The 26,009-nt window shown below is 41.9% G+C and overlaps 1 protein-coding gene across 4 annotated transcripts in view; it reads left to right on the top strand.

Moving 5' to 3' along the window:
- TPX2 (TPX2 microtubule nucleation factor) overlaps nt 1–26,009 on the top strand; it is a 68,955-nt gene that overhangs the window by 22,342 nt on the left and 20,604 nt on the right. For all 4 annotated transcript variants that reach the window (XM_032295313.1, XM_032295312.1, XM_032295309.1 and 1 more), the window contains 8 exons: nt 5,612–5,723; nt 10,178–10,306; nt 11,386–11,508; nt 16,076–16,197; nt 17,265–17,416; nt 18,938–19,109; nt 22,561–22,702; nt 24,092–24,308. In XM_032295313.1, the coding sequence (XP_032151204.1) occupies nt 5,612–5,723; nt 10,178–10,306; nt 11,386–11,508; nt 16,076–16,197; nt 17,265–17,416; nt 18,938–19,109; nt 22,561–22,702; nt 24,092–24,308 (1,169 nt within the window). The remainder of the gene's footprint in view (nt 1–5,611; nt 5,724–10,177; nt 10,307–11,385; nt 11,509–16,075; nt 16,198–17,264; nt 17,417–18,937; nt 19,110–22,560; nt 22,703–24,091; nt 24,309–26,009) is intronic.

The raw sequence follows: 26,009 nt of genomic DNA, 5'->3' as shown, positions 1-26,009 counted from the left end.
TGTAATCCAAGCACTTTGGAGGCCAAGGCAGGCGGATCACGTGAGGTCGGGAGTTCAAGACCAGCCTGACCAACATGGTGAAACTCCGTCTTAAAAAAAAAAAAAGACAGGGTTTCACCATGTTGGTCAGGCTGGTCTTGAACTCTGGACCTCAGGTGATCCGCCTGCCTTGGCCTCCAAAGTGCTTGGATTACAGGCGTGAGCCACCACACCTGGCCTTGTGTGTGTTCTTTTGAAAGATGTTTATTTGGCTTATTTGTCCAGCCATTGAGTTATTTGAGTTCCTTGTATATTCTGAACATTAGTCCTTTGTTGAATGAATAGTTAACAAATATTTTCTCCCAGTCTTTAGGTTGTCTGTTCACTCTGTTGATTGTTTCTTTTGCTGTGCAGAAAGTTGCAGAAAGTTTTTAATATAATGCCAGGCCAGGTGTGGTGGCTCATGCCTCTAATTCCAGCACTTTGGGAGACTGAGGCGGGCAGATCACCTGTGGTCAGGAGTTTGGGCCCAGCCTGGCCAACATGGTGAAACCCCATCTCTACTAAAAATACAAAAAAAAAAAAAAAAAAAATTAGCTGGGCGAGGTGGTGGGTGCCTGTAATCCCAGCTACTCAGATGGCCGAGGCAGGAGAATCACTTGAACCTGGGAGGCGGAGGTTGCAATGAGTTGAGATCACACCATTGCACTCCAGCCTAGGCAACAAGCAAAACTCAATCTAAAATATGTGTGTGTGTGTGTGTGTGTGTGTGTGTGTGTGTGTGTGTACATATATATACACACACACACATATATATATATATATATATATTCCAATTTGTCTACTTTTGCTTTTGTTGCCTGTGCTTTTGAGGTCTTGTTCATGGAGTCTTTGCCTAGAACCATGTCCTAAAGTGCTTCCTGTATGTTTTTATTTTATTATTTTATTTCTTTTTTTATTTTTGAGACAATCTCTCACTCCGTTGCCTAGGCTGGAGTGTAGTGGCATGATCTAAGCTCACTGCAACCTCTGCCTCCTGGGTTCAAGCGGTCCTCCTGCCCCAGCCTCCCAAGTAGCCGGGACTACAGGCGCGTACCACCACACCCAGCTAATTTTTTTTTTTTTTTTTTTTTTGAGACGGAGTTTCACTCATGTTACCCAGGCTGGGGTGCAATGGCGCGATCTCGGCTCACTGCAACCTCCGCCTCCTGGGTTCAGGCAATTCTCCTGCCTCAGCCTCCTGAGTAGCTGGGATTACAGGCACGCACTACCATGCCCAGCTAATGTTTTTGTATTTTTAGTAGAGATGGGGTTTCACCATGTTGACCAGGATGGTCTCGATCTCTTGACCTCGTGATCCACCCGCCTCGGCCTCCCACAGTGCTGGGATTACAGGCTTGAGCCACCGCGCCCGGCCTAGCTAATTTTTATATTTTTAGTAGAGATAGAGTTTTGCCATGTTGGCCAGGCTGGTCTCGGACTTCTTACCTCACGTGATCTGCCCACCTCGGCTTCCCAAAGTGCTGGAATTACAGGCTTGAGCCACTGCACCTGGCCTCCACTATGTTTTTAGTTGTTTCATAGTTTAAAGTCTTACATATCAGTCTTTAATCCATTTTGAGTTGATTTTTGTTTATGGTAAGAAATAGATGTCTAGTTTCATTTTTCTGCATATAAATATCTAGTTTGATATTTATTGAATTTTCAACTTTAAATTTTATTTTAGATACAAGATCTCACTCTATTGCCCAGGCTGTCTCAGAATTCCTAGGCCTTAACAATCCTACCACCTCAGCCTCCCAAAGCTAGCACCATTTATTGAAAAGACTGCCCCTTCCCCAATGAATGTTCTTGGTGCCATCGTCCAAAATCAGTTGGCTATAAATACGTGGATTTGTTTCTGGGTTCTCTATCCTATTCCATTTGTTTGTGTGACTGTTTTTATGCCAGTACCATGCTGTTGTGGTTACTATAGCTTTGTAATGCATTTTTTTTTTTTTTTTTGAGACGGAGTTTCGCTCTTGTTACCCAGGCTGGAGTGCAATGGCGCGATCTCGGCTCACCGCAACCTCCGCCTCCCGGGTTCAGGCAATTCTCCTGCCTCAGCCTCCTGAGTAGCTGGGATTACAGGCATGTGCCACCATGCCCAGCTAATTTTTTGTATTTTTAGTGGAGACGGGGTTTCACCATGTTGACCAGGATGGTCTCGATCTCTTGACCTCGTGATCCACCCGCCTCGGCCTCCCAAAGTGCTGGGATTACAGGTTTGAGCCACCGCGCCCGGCTGTAATGCATTTTGAAGGCTGGTAGGTTGATGCCTCCAGCTTTGTTCTTTCTGCTTAGGATTGGTTTGGCTATATGGGGTCTTTTGTGGTTCCATGTAAATTTTAGGATTTTTTTTTTTCTTTTTCTTTTTTGAGGAGTCTTGCTCTTGTTGCCCAGGCTGGAGTGCAGTGGCACAATCTCAGCTCATTACAACCTCTGACTCCTGGGTTCAAGCAATTCTCCTGCCTCAGCCTCCTGAGTAGTTCAATTACAGGCATCTTCCACCACGCCTGGCTAATTTTTTAATTTTTAATTTTTATTTTTGAGATAGAGTGTTGCCCTGTCGCCCAGGCTGCAGTGCAATGGCACAATCTTGGATCACCACAGTCTCCGCCTCCTGGGTTCAAGCGATTCTCCTGCCTCAGCCTTCCGAGTAGCTGGGATTACAGACACATACCACCACGCCCAGCTAATGTTTATATTTTTGGTAGAGATGGGGTTTCACCATGTTGGCCAGGCTGGTCTTGAACTCCGACCTCAGGTGATCCACCCACCTCGGCCTCCCGAAGTGCTGGGATTACAGGCGTGAGCCACCACGCCTGACCTAATTTTTGTATTTTTAGTAGAGACAAGCTTTCACCATTTGTCCAGGCTCGTCTTGAACTCCGACCTCAGGTGATCCGCCCACCTCAGCCTCCCAAAGTGCTGGGATGACAGGTGTAAGCCATCGAACCTGGCCTGCTTATACATTATTTATGGCTGTTATATTCTTACTAATTTTTATTTCCATTTGTTCCATCACTTAGAGAGGTAGTGAAATTTCAGACTGTAATTATGGATTTGTCTCTTTATCCTTACAATTTTTGCTTCATATATTTTGAAGCTACTATTAGATTCATAAATGTTTAGGATTATTACATTTTCTAGATGAATTGGCCACTTGAATATATATATATTTTTGAGATAATGTCTCACTCTGTCAGTCAGACTGGACTGCAGTGGTGCAGTCACACCTCAATGTAGCCTCTACCTCCTGGGCACAGGTGATCCTCTTGCCTCAGCCTCTTGAGTAGCTGGGACCACAGATGTGACTACCATGCCCAGCTAGTTTTTGTATTTTTTGTAGAGACAGGGTTTTGCCATGTTGCCTAGGCTAGTCTTGAATTTCTGGGCTCAAGTGCTCGCGCCCGCCCCCCCTCCCCCCCCAGTCTTCCAGTGTTCTGGGATTACAGGTGTGACCCATCATGCCTGGCCCCACTTTAACAATTTGAAATGATCTTTATCCCCAGTGAAATTCTTTGCTCTGAAACCTGCTTTGCCTGATACTAATATAGCCTCTCTAGTTTTCTTTTGATTGGTGTTAGTGTGGTGTGTCTATATTTAAAGTGCATTTTTTGTAGGCACCATATAATTGTGTCTTACTTTATTATTTAATATTATTGTCTCTGCATTTTAATTGGAATAAATACATCTATTTTAGCCTTTACATGCTATGCTGTCATTTTGTGTGTGTGTGTGTGTGTGTGTGTGTGTGTGTGTGTGTGTGTGTGTCTTTCCTCCCCAAAAGTATTTCTTTAGAAGATGGACCAAATGATTGTTCTCTAAAATGAATAATGCCTAAAATATATTTTCATGGCCTGTCTTTTCTTCCTGTCATCTTGTTGCAGTTTAATTCCTTTATCAGGGGTCAGTTCATATGCTGTGTGATTAAATGCTATTTCTTCCACGAAGCCTTTACTTGATTGTTTCTTTCTCAGTATTCTGTTTTTTTGTTTGATTTTGTTTTGGGTTTTTTTTGTGTGTTTTTGCAGACAGGGTCTCACTGTGTCACCCCATCTAATAGGGCAGTGGCATGATCACAGCTCCCTGCAACCTTGACCTTCTGGGCTCAAGTGATTCTCCTGCCTCAACTTCCTGAGTAACTGGGACTACAGGCACATTCCACTGTGCCTGGCTAACTTTCTCAGTGTTCCCATAATTCTGAGAAAATATTTATCTATTTCATTAAAAATATTTATCAAGGATGGGCGTGGTAGTTCATGCCTGTAATCCCAGCACTTTGGGATGCCAAGATGAGAGGACTGCTTGAGCCCAGGAGTTTGAGACCAGTCTGGGCAGTATAGTGAGACCCCCATGTCTATTTATATAATATTGACAAGCAAAAAAAAAAAAAAAAAAAGTTTATCAAAATAAGACATGGCCATGGTAACATCACAATACTTAGAGCTTATGTTAAGATACCCCCTTCCTCTTCCCATCCCTATTCCCTATCCACTTTCTCAAACTCTTACTGGTTTTGTTATTGTTGTTATTTACAGGTAGGGTCTCACTGTGTTGCCCAAGCTGGTCTCAAACTCCTAGGCTTAAGTCATCCTCCTACCTCAGCCTTCCTAGTCGTTGTTTTAACTCATTATTTTAAATTGTGCTGTGGTTACATTCATAATGCCTGATAGTATGATATCAGCAGTATTTACAATATTATGACTACATAAATGTTGTTCAACGCCAGGTCAGTAAGTGTGAGGCAATTGCATTCCTCCTTGGTTCTCTTTGGCTGTATTTGGTTGCCTTGTCACAACCCCTAAAGCCACATAAAGATGATTCTGACATCATCATCAGTGGATTTGCTTTTCTTTGAACTTTATCAATTTCTTAAATTTTTGCCATACTTTATCTTGCTTCATATTGGACAATGATCCTTGGAATTTATTACCACTTTTTTGGGAGAGCATTATTATTCTTACTGTCTTTGCTGCCTTGTCTCCTGGGCCTTATGTCTTTCTTCTGTGTATACTCCTTCATTATGCAGGAGTACATCCTCAGGAAACTTTCTTAAATTAGTGCAGGAGAGGAAAACTTTGAGTTCTCACATATCTGAAAATGGCATTGTTTTACCTTCATATACAATCGAAAATTTATCTTAATACAGCATTATAGATTGCAAATTATTTTTATCGCTGAAGACATTGTTCCTTTATTTTCTATCTTTATGTATTACTGATGAAAAATTCAGTGCTTATCTATACTTTTTCTTATTTTGTAAGTGATTTTTTTCTCTTCTATGGAAGCTTTCAGAATTTTATCTTTATCAGTGTTCTGAAATGTCATGAGACTGTGTTTGGGATGCTTTTTTTAAAGGTAGTACCTTAGGCTGGCAAATAGGCAAGGCCCTGAATACAGCATTTCTGTTTTAACCAAATTACTTTTATAGACTGATCTTTTGTATAAGATTTAACTGGAACTAAGGATTCTGTGGCTTAGATGGGGTGTGTGTGTGTGTGTGTGTGTGTGTGTGTGTGTGTGTGTGTGTCATCTCCAACTATTTTCCTTGGGATTTGTGTGCTGACTAGTTTTTGGTCTCCCGCAGTTGACAATTACAAAGAGGCAGAAAAGGAAAATCTTGTGGGACAATCCATTCTGTCAGATGCCCTGGAAGTTGAGGCAGCCGTATCAAGAAAAACTGCAGCGCAGCCTCAGAGGTAAGACTGTTTGCAGTCTCAAAATGGTGGTTATGATAATAATGTTCAAAGGATAGTTACTGGAGAGGGCATCTATTATGTATCCATACTCTGTGTGTTTATGGACACCTTTATGTTACCTTTTTTTGGAGTTTTGCTCTTTTGCCCAGGGTGGAGTAATGCAGTGGTGGTGCCTCTCAGCTCACTGCAACCTCCACCACCTCCCGGATTCAAGAGATTCTCCTTCCTCAGCCTCCCTAGTAGCTGGGATTATAGGCGCACACAACCACGTCTGGCTAAGTTTTGCATTTTTAATAGACAGGGTTTAGTAAAGACCAGGCTTTAGCTGGGCATGGTGGCTCATGCCTGTAATCCTAGCACTTGGGGAGGCTGAAGTGGGTGGATCACCTGAGGTCAGGAGTTCAAGACCAGCCTGGCCATCATGGTGAAACCCCATCTTAAAAAAAAAAAATTAAAAAAAAAAAAAAAAAAAAGACCAGGCTTTAGTAGAGACCAAAAGGACAGGTTGGTTTTGAACTCCTGATCTTAGGTGACCCACCTGCCTCTGCCTCCCAAAGTGCTAGGATAACAGGCGTGAGCCACTGTGCCTGGCTGTATTATCTTTTAAAATCCTCAGAATGGGTTCGTGTAATTGGTGTAAATTAAAAAAAATCCTTATAACATTTATGAATTGTAGGTAATATGTTTAACTGATAGATAAGGGCTCAGAGATACTAAGAGAAGTTTATTTCGGAGCCAAGATTCAAACCTTTATCAGTCTGTTTCCAAAGGCCTTGTATGGGTATAATTGTTACATCTTTCTGATGTCAAATGTCTCTCTTTGTTCTTCTGTATTATTTAAGCTTTCTTTTTATTTTTCTTCTCAGTTTGCTCATCTGCTTTTTTTTTTTTTTTTTTTTTTGTGGAAACAGAGTCTCGTTCTGTCACCCAGGCTGGAGCTGGAGTGCAGTGGCACATAGTTCATTGCAGCCTTGAACCCCTGGGTTCAGGTGATTCTCCTGCCTCACCCTCCCAAAGTGCTGAGACTATAGGCATAAGCCACTGCATCCAGCCAGTAGACATATTTTTATTTTATTTATTTTTGAGACAGAGTCTTGCTCAGTTGTCCAGGCTGGAGTGCAGTGTCATGATCGTGGCTCACTGTAGCCTCAACCCCCTGGGCTCAAGCAATCCTCCTATCTCAATCTCCAGATTAGCTGGGACTACTGGTGCCCACCACCATACCTGGCTAATTTTGTATTTTTAGTAGAGACGAGGTTTCACCATGTTGGCCAGGCTGGTCTCAAACTCCTGACCTCAAGCGATCTACCTGCCTTGGCCTCCCAAAGTGCTAGGTTTACAGGCACGACCCACTGTGCCTTGCCTTTTTTTTTTTTTTTTTTTTTTTGAGACGGAGTTTCACTCATGTTACCCAGGCTGGAGTGCAATGGCGCGATCTCGGCTCACCGCAACCTCTGCCTCCCGGGTTCAGGCAATTCTCCTGCCTCAGCCTCCTGAGTAGCTGGGATTACAGGCACGCACCACCATGCCCAGCTAATTTTTTTTTATATTTTTTTTAGTAGAGACGGGGTTTCACCATGTTGACCAGGATGGTCTCGATCTCTTGACCTCGTGATCCACCCGCCTCGGCCTCCCAAAGTGCTGGGATTACAGGCTTGAGCCACCGCGCCCAGCCTTGTTTTTTGTTTTTTTTTTTTTGTTTTTTTTTTAATTTTTTTACAGAGATGAGGTTTCTCCATGTTGGTCAGGCTGGTCTCGAACTCCTGACCTCAGGTGATCTGCCCACCTCAGCCTCCCAAAGTGCTGGAATTACAGGTGTGAGTCACTGCGCCCAGCCGCCTTTTTTGTTTTTTTTTTTTTAACACAATATATTTCAAAGAGAGCACTACAGACCTATGGGGAGAGGGTTTTTTTCCCCCCCTCTGCTTTCAATAACCAGTGCCTGGACAATGGATATCCAAACAGAAAACTTGTGAAAATTGTTACCTACCTCACTCCATATAGAACAGTCAATTTTAGGTGAATTGTAGATCTCAATGTAAAAGCTAAAGTCATAAAACTTGTGTAAGTAAATATAGAAGAATATCTTCATGACCTTGCAGTAGGGAAAGATTTCTTAAACAGGACACATACAGAAAAGCACTGACCATAATGGGGGTGGAAGAGGTTGATAAATTCAAGCACATTTATCTAATCAAAAGATAGAGAGATGAAAAGCCAACTCCTAGAGTGGTAAAGACTATTTGTAACACATAAATCCTATAAAGGGCTTATATCCAGAGTATACAAAGAATTAAAAATCAGTTAGTAAAGAATTGACAAGCCAGTATAAAACATTCAAACAATTTGAACTGGCGCTTACGAAAAAGGGCAACCAAGTGTCCAATAAACGTGAAAAGATACTCAGTTTCACTGATCGTTAGAGAATAGCACATTAATTTCCTATGACCCAGCAATCTTATTATTTTTTTTTTTTTTTTTTGAGACGGAGTTTCACCCTTGTTACCCAGCCTGGAGTGCAATGGCGCGATCTCGGCTCACCGCAACCTCCGCCTCCTGGGTTCAGGCAATTCTCCTGCCTCAGCCTCCTGAGTAGCTGGGATTACAGGCATGCGCCACCATGCCCAGCTGATTTTTTGTAGTTTTAGTAGAGACGGGGTTTCACCATGTTGACCAGGATGGTCTCGATCTCTTGACCTCGTGATCCACCCGCCTCGGCCTCCCAAAGTGCTGGGATTACAGGCGTGAGCCACCGCACCCGGCGCAATCTTATTTTTTTAATAACTAAAATGAGGAGATAACCCATCAACAATAGGCTGAATAAACAGTGGCACATCCCTATAATGAATATTATACAGCAATGAAAGTCAGTGAATTAGAGCTATGTGAATTGATGTAATTGAATCTCAGAAACATAAAGTTGAGTGAGATAAACCAGACAGAAAAGAATACTTGGAGTAGTCTGATTTACATTATACAAAATTTTTGTTTTTCTTCAAAACTAACATACCATGTTTATGTAATACATGCTTATTTGGTAAAACAATAAAGAAATTATCTAATGATCACTTTAAAAGTCAAGACAGCAGTGGTTGTCAGTGCTCTATATCTTGGCCTAGATGGTGATTTCATAAGGTCTTCCACTTTGTAGTCATTTAACTATTTTTGTTTTGTGCACTTTTTGGCATGTATTGGATCTGCAATTATGCTCTTTGTTTTGTATTCATTTTATTTATTTATTTATTTATTTTATTTTATTTTATTTTATTTTTTTTTGAGACGGAGTTTCGCTCTTGTTACCCAGGCTGGAGTGCAATGGCGCGATCTCGGCTCACCGTAACCTCCGCCTCCTGGGTTCAGGCAATTCTCCTGCCTCAGCCTCCTGAGTAGCTGGGATTACAGGCACGCGCCACCATGCCCAGCTAATTTTTGTATTTTTAGTAGAGACGGGGTTTCAACATGGTGAAACCCCGTCTCTACTAAAAATACAAAAATTAGCTGGGCATGGTGGCGCGTGCCTGTAATCCCAGCTAATTTTTGTATTTTTAGTAGAGACGGGGTTTCACCATGTTGACCAGGATGGTCTCGATCTCTTGACCTCGTGATCCACCCGCCTTGGCCTCCCAAAGTGCTGGGATTACAGGCTTGAGCCACCGCGCCCGGCCTAATTATTTATTTATTTTTAGACAAAGTCTTACTCTGTTGCCCAGGCTGGCGTGCAGTGGCACAATCACGGCTTACTGCAGCCTTGACCTCCTAGGCTCAAGTGATTCTTCTGCTCAAGATTACTAAGTATTAGTACCACAGCCATGCACCACCCTGTGGGGCTAATTTTAAAATTTTTTTGGAGAGACAGGGTTTTACTATGTTGCCCATGGGGGTTTGAACTGCTGGCATCAAGCAGTCCTTCTGTCTCAGCTTTCCAAACTGCTAGAATGACAGGCATGAGCCACCATGCCCAGCCAAGTTTTCCTTTTTAATCACTTTATTGAGGTCCCATTTACAGACACCAATGTATTTAAATACTAAAATGTTATGGTTGAATTTCAAAAACTATCAACAAGAGAGATTAGATTTTTAGAGTGGAGATGATAGTACTCCACTTTATTGCCCTTTGTAGTTTGACATACTTTCACATTTCCATCTCGGCTCACCACAGCCTCCCGGGTTCAAGCGATTCTCCTGCCTCAGCCTCCCAAGTAGCTGGGACTACAGGTGCCTGCCACCACATCTGACTAATGTTTGTATTTTTAGTAGCGACGGGGTTTTTCTATGTTGGCCAGGCTGGTCTTGAACTCCTGATCTTGTGATCCACCTGCCTCGGCCTTCCAAAGTCCTGGGATTACAGGCGTGAGCCACTGCGCCTGGCCAACATCCTTTCATATTTCTGAGAAACATTTGGATATCTGTAGTATGTATATTTATTATAAATTTTGTCAATTTCTCTACCACAGAAGATCTCTTAGGCTTTCTGCTCAGAAGGATTCGGAACAGAAAGAAAAGCATCATGTAAAAATGAAAGCCAAGAGATGTGCCACTCCTGTAATCATCGATGAAATTCTACCCTCTAAGAAAATGAAAGTGTGAGTAGCCACAACTTCTTACTGCCAAGGACAGACATATTGTACCTTGTATACCACTTGTAAAGTAAGTTTCTTTTCTGAATTTACACTTTAGAGTGAATAGAGAAAAATTACAAATGCTATATCAGCAATATGTTTGGTGCACCTCAAGCTTGGGAAATGCCTAAAACTGTGATCATGGTGAGGTGAATTGTTGTATGTTCCCTGGAAAGCGCTTAAATCTTAGTTGGCGTAGGTTTTACTTCTTTTTGTTTTTATGGATAATAACAGGCTGCATACATTATGTTTGTTCATATTTTTATTAAGAATGTATTTTGCTGCAAGTAATAGTCTATTCAACTGGAGTGGTTTAAAGAAAAATGAATTACTTGTTTCATAGAGGTCTAAAAGTAGTTTGCTACTGACTTTGGTTCAGTGGCTGATATTTAGCTTTTTTTTTTTTCATACTTGCTCTTCAAGATGCTGCTCTGTGATTCTTAGCTTTTTTCTTTGCTTGTTGCCTTATTGGCACAAGATGGCGGTTATATGTCTAGGTGTTAATCCATGTTTAAAAGAAGAAGAAAAATACGGTAAAGGAAAAAGGGCAGCATCTATAGCAGGAAACTTAAGTCTTTCCCAGCAACCCTTAAATTTTATTTCATTTGCCTAGACTTGTGTCACTTGGATTCCCTAGTTGCAGTTGCAGGGGCTGTTGAAGCAAGTACAATACTTGTAGCGTAATGCATTGCTGCTCCTCCAGAAATTGGGGTTTTATTAATAAGAGACAGAATAGGTATTGGGATGGCAATTAACTCTGCCATTTGATCATTTGATGGTGAGCAGTTAGAGTCCTTCCTTACTCTCCTGAACCACCATTAGGTAACTCTTACCTTGATAGCTGTGGCTTTCTTAAAGTTTACTCGATGAAGCCATTAGTAATATATGATCTAATGATACTACTGGAGAAATCATGTGGTTGAAGTATGCTTGTTATCCTATAGAATGAGAAAATTAAATCCGTATGCAGTGGATTTGGGGAGGAGGGTACGGGATATGCTTCAGGGAATTGAAAGTACATTTTTTGTCCTTTTGAACTCAAGTACTAGCAACAAAAAGAAGCCAGAGGAAGAAGGCAGTGCTCATCAAGATACTTCTGAGAAGAATGAATCTTCCCCAGAGAAAGCCAAGGGTAGGCATACTGTGCCTTGTATGCCACATATAAAGTAAGTTTCTTTCCTGAATTTAAACTTCAGAATGAATAGTATAAAATTACAGATTAACATCTACAATCTGTTCGGTATACCTGGCGGTTGGGAAACTCCTGAAGCTTTGACCATGGTGAGATGAATTATTACATGTGTCCTGCAGGGTGTTCAGATTTTTTAATTTTTAATTAATTAATTAATTAATTAATTAATTTTAAAGACAGGGTCTCGTTCTGTTGCCTAGGTTGGCATGCAGTGGTGCAATCATGGCTCACTGCATCTTTTTTTTTCCTTTTTTTTTTTGAGACGGAGTTTCCCTCTTGTTGCCCAGGCTGGAGTGCAATGGCACGTTCTTGGCTCACCACAACCTCTACCTCCTGTGTTCAAGTGATTCTCCTGTCTCAGCCTCCCAAGCAGCTGGGATTACAGGCATGTGCCACCACGTCCGGCTAATTTTTTGTACTTTTAGTAGAGACAGGGTTTCACCATGTTGGCCAGGATGGTCTCGATCTCTTGACCTCCTGATCCACCCATCTTGGCTTCCCAAAGTGCTGGGATTACAGGCGGGCTCACTGCATCTTTGACCTCCTGGGCTTACGTGATCCTCCCACCTCAGCCTCCTAAGTAGCTAGGACTACAGGTACACACTATCATGCCTGGCTAACTTTTTTTTTTTCCTTTTTGAGATGGAGTCTTAATCTGTTGCCCAGGCTGGAGTGAACTGGTGTGATCTTGGCTTACTGCAACCTCTGCCTCCCAAGTTCAAATGATTGTCCTGCCTCAGCCTCCCGAGTAGCTGGGATTACAGGTGTGCACCACCATACCCGGCTAATTTTTGTATTTTTAGTAGAGATAGGGTTTCACCGTGTTGGGCAGGCTGGTCTTGAACTCCTGACCTCAAGTGATCTGCCCACCTTGGCCTCCCACAACTCTGGGATTACAGGCCTGAGCCACCGTGCCCAGCCTACCTGGCTAACTATTAAATTTTCTGTAGAGATGGGGCTTCACTATGTTGCCCAGGCTGGTCTCAAACTCCTGGCCTCAAGCAATTCTCCTGCCTTGGTTTCCCAAAGTGCTGGGATTACAGGTGCGAGCCACAGTGCCTGGCTGGTGCTCAGATCTTAAACAGTGTGAAAAATATACTGTTGAAGCAAATTAAAAAGAAATATAAAAGGAAAAAGTTAGCAATGGTTCTTACCATGTAAACTAAACATTTTTTATTTTTCCAACCTCCCTGCTGGCTTTTACCCAAGTCAGCATATATATTTTCACAATCAGTTAATACAAAACCTTGGGTTCTGCTTTATTGACTTGCCTTGAGACTATTTTACTTTTTGTTTCTGTGCTGCTACAAAATCTTCACATTTATGCTTTTTAGATAGTTAATACTCTATCAAATTACATTTAACTATTTTCTGTTGAAAAAATATAGTTTCCAGTTTTTCATGATTATAAGTAATCAGTGAACAACTTTATAGGCAGAGCCATTTCTTTGAGTGATCTCAGAATAAAGAAAGAGAAATTCCCCAAAGAGTATGACCAGTTTTGTCAGTGTTGATATTTATTGCCAGTTTTACTTCTGAAATGAAACCAATTTATAGTGCCATGGGCTTTTTTTTTTTTTTTCAAACGGAGCTTCACTCTGTCACCCAGGCTGGAGTGCAGTGTTGTGATCTTGGCTTACTTCATCCTCCACCTCCTGGGTTTCAGTGATTCTCCTACCTCAGCCTCCTGAATAGCTGGGATTATAGGCGTGCATTACAATGCCCAGCTAATTTTTTTTTTTTTTTTTTTGAGACGGAGCCTCTCTCTGTCGCCCAGGCTGGAATGCAGTGATGTGATCTCAGCTCACTACAACCTCTGCCCCCCACATTCAAGTGATTCTCCTGCCTCAGTCTTCCAGGTAGCTGAGATTACAGGTACCTGCCACCACACCCAGCTGATTTTTGTACTTTTAATAGAGACAGGGTTTCACCATGTTGGCCAGGCTGGTCTTGAACTCCTGACCTCAAGTGATCTGCCTGCCTGAGCCTTCCAAAGTGCTGGGATTACAGGTGTGAGCCACCATGCCTGGCCTGAAGTGCCATTGGCTTTGAATGAATATTTAAATTTCCTTATGATCTCATCTCCATTGCTTATTAACTTTTAATATTATTTCAGTTTTTAAAATTCATATAATATTGATGGTATCAAATTATTATTTTACAAATTTAATTGTAAATTGATAATTTATAGTTGTATATATTTATGCAATAGAAAGTGATGTTATGATTCATGACTACAATTTGGAATAATTAAATCCAGTTAATTAACATCTGTCACCTCAAATACTTATGACTTTTTGTAGGAGAACATTTGAATTTTTTTTTTTTTGAGATGGAGTTTCTTTCTTGTTGCTCAGGCTGGAGTGCAGTGGCGACATCGCAGCTCACCACAACCTCTGCCTCCCGCATTCAATGATTCTCCTGCCTCAGCCTTCCGAGTAGCTGGGATTACATGCACTTGCCACCATGCCCAGCTAATTTTTGTATTTTTACAGACATAGGGTTTCACCATGTTGGCCAGGCAGGTCTCAAACTCCTGACAGGATTATAGGCATGAGCCAACCGCATCTGAATGGAATTTATTCTCTATTATTAATGATGTCTTCCACCCTGTGCAGTAGCCCAAAAGAAAAATCTTATTCCTCTTGACCATCATCTCCCCTTTTCCCCAACCTGCAGCATCAAATTATTTTAATTTTTAATAATTTGCTGACAAAATTGTATTACTGTTATTTTTGTAAACTTTTTTTCATATTTTCTCTTGGGTGAATTTTCTGTTTCTTTTTTTTTATTTTAATTTTTTTCTTATTGGTAACCTTTTTTATTTGCCTATAAATGTCCTTAGTGATATTTTCCTAAGAATGGCCACTCTGTATTGAACGTTACCACGTGTTAAGAACTTCAGAGACCTGTAATCCCAGCACTTTGGGAGGCCGAGACGGGTGGATCACAAGGTCAAGAGATCAAGACCATCCTGGTCAACATGGTGAAACCCTGTCTCTACTAAAACTACAAAAAATTAGCTGGGCATGGTGGCGCGTGCCTGTAATCCCAGCTACTCAGGAGGCTGAGGCAGGAGAATTGCCTGAACCCAGGAGGTGGAGGTTGCAGTGAGCCGAGATCGCGCCATTGCACTCCAGCCTGGGTAACAAGAGCGAAACTCCGTCTCAAAAAAAAAAAAAAAAAAAAAAAGAACTTCAGAGACATCTGATTTAACAGTCACAAATAGGATGTGAGCATGAGTATTTACACTGTCTTTTCACAGTGGAGAAAACTGAGGCTCAGGGAAGTTAAATAGTTCTCTCAAGGTCATTATAGGCAGCAAATGAAATGACAGGGTTGGGATTTAGTTGGCATTACTTCTAACTTTCTTTCCTCTATTACATGTGTTTTATGTATATTAACCCTATGTTGTAGATATTTTCCTCATTCTACTGGTCTTTGTTATTGTTTTTGAGACAGGGCCTTGCCGCGTTGCCTAGGCTGGTCCTGAACTCTTGGGCTCAAGCAGTCTTTTCACCTCAGCCTTCCAAGTAGCTGGGATTACAGGTGCATGTCACTGCGCCAGGCTTCTACTGGTCTTTTAATTTTGCTTGTGGTGTGCAACCTAATTTTTGTTGTTGTTATTTGTTAAATTTTGTTTGTTGTTATTTTTGGAGATGGAGTCTTACTCTGTAGCCCAGGCTGGAGTACAGTGGCGCGATCTTAGCTCATTGCAACCTCCACCTCCCGGATTCTAGTGATTCTCCTGCCTCAGCCTCCCGAGAAGCTAAGACTACAGGTGTGCACCACCATGCCCAGCTAATTTTTGTATTAGTAGAGACAGGGTTTCACCATGTTGGCTAGGCTGGTCTTGAACTCCTGACCTCAGGTGATCCACCTGCCTCAGCCTCCCAAAGTGCTGGGATTACAGGCATGAGCCACTGCACCCAGCCCAAACTAATTATTTATGATCATATTTGTGGATCTTTTGTAATATATTCTATTCTAGTCTATTTTAGTTATTTTCTTCTGAAATTTTTTCAATATTTTGGTATAAAGTGTGCCAACCTCCCTTTGTTTTTTTTTTCTTGAGATGGAGTCTTGCTCTGTCACCCAGGCTAGAGTGTGATGGTGCGATCTTGGCCCACTGCAACCTTCACCTTCTGGGTTCAAGTGATTCTCCTGCCTTAGCCTCCCAAGTAGCTGGAATTACAAGTGTACACCACCATACCTGGCTAATTTTTGTATTTGTAACAGAGACGGGGTTTCACCATATTGGCCAGGCTGGTCTTGAACTCCTGACCTCAGGTAATCCACCTACCTAGGCCTCCCAAAGTGCTGAGATTATGGACATGAGCCACTTTGCCCAGCCAAAGTAGCATTTTCATTTATTTTCATGGTGTTATCGAATTAAGTTAGTATCTGTTTATTAGATGATATTTTTTGGTTTTGATGACTATTTTATCACAGGTTAAAAATATATAATGCCTGTAGATTCTGTGGAGTCACTGAGCCCCTTTCTCCTCTCCTCTCTTTTCATTTACTGATTTTCTCTTTAGGCAGAAGGTTCTAAAAAGCACTGAGGAGCAAGAGCTGGAGAAGAGTATGAAAATGCAGCAAGAGGTGGTGGAGATGCGGAAAAAGAATGAAGAATTCAAGAAACTTGCTCTGGCTGGAATAGGTGAGCTTGGCTATGATGGTTGAGTCTGATTCATGAGGGGTGGTTCTTACACTCTTGATAGGGTTTTTTGAAGTCTCTAAAGCAAATAAAAAGGCTTTCTCATTTAGTAGTCAGCATAAAATGATTTGTTTATTCCTTAGCACTTTTTTGCATATATTGATACTTTCTTTTTTAGATAGAGTTTTGCTCTTGTTGCCTAGGCTGGAGAGCAGTGGCATGATCTCAGCTCACTGCAGCCTCTGCCTCCGGGTCAAGCGATTCTCCTGCCTCGGCCTCTCAAGTAGCTGGGATTACAGGTGTCCCCCACCACACCTGGCTACTTTCTGTATTTTTAGTAGAGACAAGGTTTTATCATGTTGGCCAGGCTGCTCTCGAACTCCTGACCTCAAGTAATCCATCCACCTTGACCTCCCAAAGTGCTGGCCCATTGGTACTTTCTTTAAGTCTGTTCCTGGTCTTAGGGAAAGAAAGGGAACTAGGATTGAGACAGAAGATAAAGTAATTGGGCAGGCCAGTTTGATGGTGTTTTCCTATTTTTCCCTAAAGGTAGAGGAAAGGAAAGCTGAGTCTAATCCAATTCACCTATGAAGTAAACATATAACTGAGACACCTGAGGGGGGTCACAGTTCTGCTTTGCTCGGGCCATAACTATAAAGTTCTCCTTACTGGATTGAAAAAGTACCCCTGGAGTTTATAGAATTTTCCCCTTAGAGATGCTGAGTTAACTGTGCTTTCAAAGTCAATCCATAGCTTTTCCTATCAAAAATATTCCAGTTATTCTTTTTCTCCATAGCTATGACCACACCTGGGAGATGATTCTTCTTCCCTGTGCTACTACCTTTTTATAGTTTGCATCTGACTGAAAGGCCTCAAACCTAATAGTACTCAATGAATATGACACATATATTAGTGTCCCTGAGGACTACTTCAAGTTTTGGTTTACATGTAGATAGTGAACAAAGTTAGACCCATGGTAATAGAAATAGCAAAAGGACTGTAGTAAAGGGGACTTACTGGTGTTCCCTATGTTAATGTTATCTGTGTGTTTTACTCTGTTCCTCACTCAGGGCAACCTGTGAAGAAAACAGTGAGCCAGGTCACCAAATCAGTTGACTTCCACTTCCGCACAGATGAGCGAATCAAACAACATCCTAAGAACCAGGAGGAGTATAAGGAAGTGAACTTTACATCTGAACTACGAAAGCATCCTTCATCTCCTGTAAGTTGATGGACTAAATGAGCATTTCTGTTACTAATATTCATTTAGGATTTTAGGTGCTGCGTTTGTGATCATTGTTTATAATAGCATAATTGAGAGAAGCATATGTTTCAGATTAAGATAGATCTAAATCCTCACTTTACCTTCTGTTAGCTGTGTATTCTTGGGCATATCACTCGACCTCCCTGGGAACTACCTTATGAAGTGATTATGAAAACTGCATTGAGAACGTACATAAATCACGTAGAGTTATTAATATGTGTGGCAAATTATAGGGACAGGTATTTCTACTGTTACAAAATTCTTGAAAAAAACCTTGTATCTATAAAGTTATGTAAAATATAACATCTTTCTTTTTGAGATGCAGTTTCACTCTTGTCGCCTAGGGTGGAGTGCAATGGTGCGATCTCGGCTCATTGCAACCTCTGCCTCATGAGTTCAAGTGATTCTTCTGCCTCAGCCTCCTAAGTAGCTGGGATTACAGGTACCCACCACCATACCCAGCTAATTTTTATATTTTTAGTACAGACAAGGTTTCCCCATGCTAGCCGGGCTGGTCTTGAACTCCTGACCTCAGGCAATCCACCCGCCTTGGCCTCCCAAAGTGCTGGGATTACAGACATGAGCCACCATGCTTGGCCAATATAACAGATCTTATAGGAAAAATAGGGTTGGGGCAGACCAGTAAAGTCCCATGCAGTTTTGTTACCAAAGCACCAACAAAATCAGTAACTGTCTTAAGTAAAAATTCTAGTAGTGATAATCTCCACTTGCATTTGTAGTCCATATCATCATTTAAAAATTATTATTATTATTATTATTATTTTTTATAGACACAGGGTTTCACCATGTTGGTCGGGATGGTCTCCAACACCTGATGTCAGGTGATCCACCCACCTCAGCCTTCCAAAGTGCTGGGATTACAGGCTTGAGCCACCACACCCTGCCCATCATTTTTTGAAATTAGTTCTTTGCATTCTTAAACCCTGAGGTTGTGCTTCTTTCTTTGAGATGCAGGTCCTTGAAAGGTTTTGCTTCCAATTAGAGACCAGTTTTTTCAAACTTAGTCATCCAAGGAGTAGGAATAGCGTTCTTCATTAGTCACTTTAGGGGATGTATGGAGAGATTCCGCTGATTCAGGAAGGTGCCTAAACTGATGCAGACCCAGAGGCCCAATTTTTTTAAAATGGAGTTGAGGGTGAGACTCCTTTGCAGCTTTTTTCATCTTCAATTCTGAGATAGCTTACTCTGGATTCCTTCAAAACATTGACATGATTGGGGAAAATTACCTATGTACTATTCCAGAATAGATGATTTGTTAAGTGCTAGATCCTTTGTTCCTTTTTTAAAAAATGAAAATAGACTAGTTATAACCCTTGCTCAAGGACTGACAAACTTCAGAATAATAATCTTTGTTTTACACAGGCCTGTTTTTGGATTCTCTGTGCTGAATACATGGCTTATGGTAGATATGAGCTCTTCCATGACATTTCATTTGGGAAACAACTTTTCTCGTTACAGGCCCGAGTGACTAAGGGGTGTACCATTGTTAAGCCTTTTAACCTGTCCCAAGGAAAGAAAAGAACATTTGATGAAACAGTTTCTGCATATGTGCCCCTTGCACAGCAGGTTGAAGACTTCCATAAGCGAACTCCTAACAGATATCATTTGAGGAGCAAGAAGGATGAAACTAGTAAGTTTCGCCTATATTCTCTTTGCTTACACCTTAGGCACAGATTTGTCTTTAGTTGAAATGCTAGTTTTTCAATTAAAGTATGGCATGTGACTATACAGACAACAAATGTATCCTTCAGAATTTTTCGAACCACCCAGCTATCTGTCTTATACCCATCAACCATCTTGATCTTCCTCATCAATAATTGACCAAGGAGAATGAATTAAGGTAACCTCAGATGCCATTACACATCTTTAATGGACATTTTTGCTATGTGTCAAAGTATTACATTGCATTTAGTTATCTATAGAAAATGAAGGCACTTCATTCATTCAAGGTTGTGTGCTTTTTATTCAGCGGCCCACCAAAACTTTTTCTACTACTAACCAGGCACACTGTGTTAGGTGTCGGGGGTGTAGAGGTAAATAAAATGGACTTGGTGCTACTCAACATCAAGTTTCTAATTTGGTGACAGAGATAAATAAGTCACTACAAATTATAGTAAGGGCTTTTGAGGAGGAGAGAGATGCAAAAGTCAAAGGAGGTGAGAGATAGGTAGAGCATGTCTGAATGTTGAAAAGTTGAGTCAGATAAAGAAGCTGAAGGTATAGGAGAGAGAGGAGATAACTAATGGATTAAGTCCCTGAGCAGGGAGGTATTGGAGAAATACTTAGCACAGGTGGAGAAATGTTCTTTAAAAAGAGGATGGAAAAGTGGGAGGAATGGTGCAGATGGGGGGTTTGTAGATTTGGTGGTGAACAGATGAGTGGATTCTAATTTAATAGTTTCTGTCTTTATGGAAATAATTTCTACAACAAGGCCTTAAGATATAATTTGAGGGGTGGGAGTGGCATAAAATAGTTGTTGGGAGTATCCTGATAGTATTCTGGATAAAGCAGAATGTGATTGTTTTACCTTTGAGGATCTCTAAATTTTTTATATCCTTGCATAGGCCTTTTTTTTTTTTTTTTGAGACAGAGTCTCATTCTGGCTGTCATCACCGAGGCTGGAGTGCAGTGGCGTGATCTTGGCTCACTGCAACATCCACCTCTTGCGTTCAAGTGATTCTCGTGCCTCAGCCTCCCGATTAGCTGGGATTACAGGTGTGTGCCACCATGCCCAGCTACTTTTTTTATTTTAAGTAGAAACCAAGTTTTGCCGTGTTGGCCAGGCTAGTCTTGAGCTCCTGGCCTTAAGTCAGCCACCTGCCTCGACCTCCCAAAGTGCTGGGGTTATAGGCATGAACCACTGCACCTGGTCAAGTACAGCATTTTTTAATATTGCTATTATGTTCTAGTAGCCAAAATGATTTTGTTACATTTTATAGTATGAAAATAATGAAATATTTTTCTTTATTCTAATGGAAATTTAAATATTAAACATGCCTTTTCAAATAATATATGACTCAGATTCTGATATGTCCTGCTTTTAGAAAGCTAGTCCTGGCAAATGGAAAGATATATTATGCAATTTTTATTTAAAACTTTGTATGGTGATGGCTAAATAATGGTTGTATGTATCTTTGAAACATGGCTATTTGTAAAATAGATTTGATTTTGATCTCCCACTGTTATGTGACAAGATCTAAATTGAAAGATTTATTCTATATAATTATGAAAATTGACAAGGTTTCATTGGCCATGTAAATTAGTATTTTCTTTCTTTTTATTTTTTGAGACGAAGTCTTGCCCAGGCTGGAGTGCAGTAGCGTGATCTTGGCTCACTGCATCCTCTGCCTCCCGGGTTCAAGTGATTCTCCTGCCTCAGCCTCTTGAGTAGCTGGAACTACAGGTGTCTGCTACCACGCCTGGCTAATTTTTGTATATTTAGTAGAGATGAGGTTTCACCATATTGACCAGGCTGGTCTTGAACTTTTGACCTTGTGATCTGCCTGGCTCGGCCTCCCAAAATGCTGGGATTACCAGTGTGAGCCACTGTTCCTGGCCCTAAATTAGTATTTTCAATGAGTGATGGTAATGATTTTTTTTTTTTTTTTTTTTTTTTTTTTTTTTTTTTTTAGACGGAGTTTCGCTCTTGCTACCCAGGCTGGAGTGCAATGGCGCGATCTCGGCTCACCGCAACCTCCGCCTCCTGGGTTCAGGCAATTCTCCTGCCTTAGCCTCCTGGGTAGCTGGGATTACAGGCACATGCCACCATGGCCAGCTGAATTTTTGTATTTTTAGTAGAGACGGGGTTTCACCATGCTGACCAGGATGGTCTCGATCTCTTGACCTCGTGATCCACCCGCCTTGGCCTCCCAAAGTGCTGGGATTACAGGCGTGAGCCACCGCGCCCGGCCGATAATGTCTTAATATTGATACTTTAACATAGTTTTTTACTTTCTCCATTTGATTTTTCTATAAGAGGTGTTCTTGATGCTTTTAAATTGATTTCATAAAATTGGGAGTTTTTACTTGGTCTTTTTTTGTTTTGTTTGTTTGTTTCTTTCTTTTCTTTTTTCTTTTCTTTCTTTCTTTCTTCTTTGACAGGGTCTTGCTCTGTCACCCAGGATGGAGTACAGTGGCATGATCATGGCTCACTTCAGCATCCAACTCCTGGGCTCAAGTGATCCTCCCACCTTACCCTCCCAAGTAATTGGGACTCTAGGTGCATGCCACCATCCTCACCTAATTTTTATATTTTTTTAAGAGACAGGTTCTCATTATGTTGCCCAGGCTGATCTTGAGCTCGTGGCCTCAAGCAGTCCTTCTGCTTTGTTGGCCTTCTAAATTGCTAGAATTACAGGCGGGGGCCATTCTGTTCAGGCTTTACTTGGTCTTTAGAAAGGCCTTATATTTTAAAGCTGGAATAAACAAACATTTTATGTGTTAATAACAAGCACAATAATTGGTATTGTCAATAGAAAGTATAGGCCTGGCCAGGCACAGTGGCTTAATACCTATAATTCCAGCACTTTGGGAGGCTGAGGTAGGTGGATTGCTTAAGCCCAGTAGTTCAAGACCAGCCTGGGCAACAAAGTGAAACCCTGTGTTTACAAAAGAATATAAAAATTCACTGGGGATGATGGTGCGTGCCTGTAGTCCCAGCTGCTTGGGATGCTGAGGTGAGAGGATCACCTGAGTCCAGGGAGGTCAGATTTGTAGTGAGCCATTATCATGCTCCTGTACTCTAGCTTGGGCAGCAGAGTGAGACCCTGTTTCAGAAAAAGGTCAGTCAGTCTAGGCCCGTGCCTTGATAAGGAGCCCATCAGACATGGATGGATTTTCTGTTCAGAAGATGACAGTAGAGTTTACCCAAAGGTTACCTTAGTCATACCCCTCAATAAAACAGGAATAGGAGAGAAGGAACTGAATGTTGGTTGGTTCAACTGATGTAAGCTGAGCTGAGTGTGGTGGGCTCGTCAGTCTGTGGTTGATTTATCCCTCTCTGGGTTACCTCGGTGAATCGGCACTTACAAGTAAACTGGGTCTTGGGGAGCTAGATGAATGGCTGTCATCTCTGTTTACAGATCTGTTACCTTCCAAATCTTCTGTGACCAAGATTTCCAGAGATCCACAGACTCCTGTACTGCTAACTAAACAGCGTGCACGGCCTGTAACTTGCAAAAGCACAGCAGAGCTGGAGGCTGAGGAGCTTGAGAAACTGCAACAGTAAGTCCCACTGGCAGTATCGGAGGAAGAGTTCCAAGAACCTGCCTACTTTCCTTTCAGTTCCATAAGGGTGACAGTTGCTATTTTTCTTTTCCATGAAAATTTATGGCATTTGAGTAGCAGGCTCTGCAGGCTACACCCCTGCCTCTATGATTAAAGGACTAAAGTGGGAATATGGAGATGTCCTGGAGTATAAACTGGTAAAAATTGATCCAGGCTGGGTGTGGTGGCTCACCCTGTCATCCCAGTACTTTGAGAGGCCAAGGCAGGAGGATTGCTTGAGTCCAGGAGTCTGAGACCAGCCTGGGCAACATGGTGAAACACCATCTCTACAAAAAATACAAAAAAAAAAAAGATCTGGGCATGGTGGCAGCTACAAGGGGGCAGCCTGAACCTAGGGGGTCAACGCTTCAGTGAGCCAAGATCATGCCACTACACTCCAGCCTGGGTGACTCAGCGAGTCTTTCTCTCTCTCTCTCTCTCTCTCTCTCTCTCTCTGTCTCTGTCTCTCCCTCTCTCTCTCACACACACACAAACACACACAGTGCCCTCTAAGGTTAGGCTAGGCAGGTGCCACGCTTTTATGACTCCCCAAGGGATTGTTACAGCTATTATTAGTGGAGGGAAATGGAAACTTAGTGTGGTTTGTAGTATTGGAGTTTATTTCCTGTATCCTTCTTCCATTCATTTGTGTGCTTCTTTTGAGAAGGGAACCACACATTCCTTTGTGTGCTTCTCTGTGAAGAGAAGCCCCAGTTCTTAAAGCAGTGGGGATGTTAGGATTGTCTCATTTATTCTTTGTTCTACAGGTAAAGATAGTGCTGTGGAGAGTTGAAATTTTACTGTGTGATGGGTAATCCTTTTTTTCTTTTTTCTTTTATTATTATTTATTTATTTATTTTTTTGAGATGGAGTTTTGCTCTTGTTGCCCAGGCTGGAGTGTAGTGGTTCCTCTCAGCTCACTGCAGCCTCCACCTCCTGGGTTCAAGAGTTTCTCAGCCTGCTTGAGTACCAGAGTGACTCACCTCACAGAGGCAGGTGAGTCCATACCTGCCTCAGCGTCCCTAGTAGCTGGGAGTACAGGTGCGGACCACCACACTGGGCTAAGTTTTGTAGTTTTGTATTTTCAATAGTTGGCCAGGCTGATCTTGAACTCCTGACCTCAAGTGATCCCTAGCCTTGGCTTCCCAAAGTGCTTCCCAAAGGATTATAGGCCCGAGCCACCGCACCTGGCACATTGTTTTTGATTTTTATTTATTTTATTCTGTTGTCCAGTCAATGGGAGGGTAATCTTAATGCTTACTATTCTTTGTTTTTGGCTCACTTTGTTTGTGAAGTTTTTATGTTATTAAAATATTTTTTGTGGTTATTTAAATTTTCTCCTTACAGATACAGATTCAAAGCACGTGAACTTGATCCCAGAATACTCGAAGGTGGGCCCATCTTGCCCAAGAAACCACCTGTGAAACCACCCACCCAGCCTATTGGCTTTGATTTGGAAATTGAGAAAAGAATCCAGGAGCGAGAGTCAAAGAAGAAATCAGAGGATGAACAGTTTGAATTTCATTCCAGACCTTGTCCTACTAAGATTTTGGAAGATGTTGTGGTAAGGTTGAGGTTGTGTGTGTGTTGGCAGAAGTGTCCTGCTCAGGGCCAAATATCCACCCTTTCACACAAAAGTTTGGGTAGATATTATGAGCAGGGCATCATTTTAGGAGCTGCTGGTGATAAAGAGAAATATCAGAGGGCGGGGCACAGTGGCTAACGCCTGTAATCCCAGCGCTTTGGGAGGCTGAGGCAGGTGGATCGCGAGGTCAAGAGTTCAAGACCATCCTGGCCAACATGGTAAAATCCCATCTCTGCTAAAAATACAAAAATTAGCCAGGCGTTTGGCACACGCCTGTAGTCCCAGCTACTTGGGAGGCTGAGACGGAAGAATTGCTTGAACCCAGGAGGCGGAGGTTGCAGTTAGCCGATTGCAGCACTGTGCTCCACACTGGCGACAGAGCAAGACTCCGTCTCAAAGAAAAATAAAAAGAGACATATCAGAAGTGGATTTTGGCCGGGCGCGGTGGCTCAAGCCTGTAATCCCAGCACTTTGGGAGGCCGAGGCGGGTGGATCACGAGGTCAAGAGATCGAGACCATCCTGGTCAACATGGTGAAACCCCGTCTCTACTAAAAACACAAAACATTAGCTGGGCATGGTGGCACGTGCCTGTAATCCCAGCTACTCAGGAGGCTGAGGCAGGAGAATTGCCTGAACCCAGGAGGCGGAGGTTGCGGTGAGCCGAGATCGCGCCATTGCACTCCAGCCTGGGTAACAAGAGCGAAACTCCGTCTCAAAAAAAAAAAAAAGAAGTGGATTTTGCTCTCAGTTAAAGTACAGTGAGGGAGACAATATATGTGTGAATAATAGAAAATGGACAGAAGTGTTCTGAGAGAGATGACAGTTAAAATAGGAATTCAGAGGAGAAAATGGCTTCTTCCAGATAGAAAGTTCAGGATGTGCTTTGTGAAGAGGCAGCATTTGACCTGAGCCTTGACAATGGGTAGTAATAATTATTGTCATTGTGTTGCTACTGTTGTCATAATAGCTGACACTTTTACTATCTGCCAGCACTGTTCTAAGCCCTTTTCATATATTAGCCCATTAGTTTTGACAACAACCCCTTTAGGTGGGTTATTTTAATTATCACCTGTTTCAGATGAGGGAACTGAGGCACAGAGAGGTTATGTAATATTCCTAGAGCACTCAGCTAGTATGTGGTGGAGCAAGTAAGAGTTCAGGCACTCTAGCTCCAGAGTCTGTGATCCTTATACCTCATTGTATTGCCTCTCCATTATATGACAGAATTTGGGCTTGCAGAAATACAAATGAACTGGACTGGCAGAACATTCCAGGCAGTAGGAATTATATGATTAAAAGCCTGATGGTGGGAAACATGAAGCATCTGCTGGTAGCTATTAGTGGGTCAGTTAAGCTGGAGAAAAGTTTATCAAGAGCCGCTGGAAACTGTTTCAGAGAAATGTGTTGTAGTTTGATAATAGGCCCACAACCACAATTTTAGAGAAAATGTGTAATCGGGAAGCAAGGCTACAGTCAGAGAATAAGCAATGGAATTAAGCACCTGCATAAATGGGAAAGTGGCTTTTAGTTACACTTCAGTGTAGATGGGGACCTCACCTGCTGCCACTGCTTTAGATTGTTTGGATTGATGTATGTCTGGGGTAACACCAGAAGCACTCTGTTTTCCTATCTTCTTTTCTTCTTTTCTTTTTTTTTTTTTTTTTTTTTTTGAGATGGGG

The sequence above is a fragment of the Sapajus apella genome, unplaced genomic scaffold (assembly GCF_009761245.1).
Source record: "Sapajus apella isolate SASKATOON/1434 unplaced genomic scaffold, GSC_monkey_1.0 scaffold33, whole genome shotgun sequence".
Lineage (NCBI taxonomy): Eukaryota > Metazoa > Chordata > Mammalia > Primates > Cebidae > Sapajus > Sapajus apella.
The sequence above is the reverse complement of the archived record's forward strand: the minus strand, read 5'-3'. Positions and strand labels throughout refer to the sequence as shown.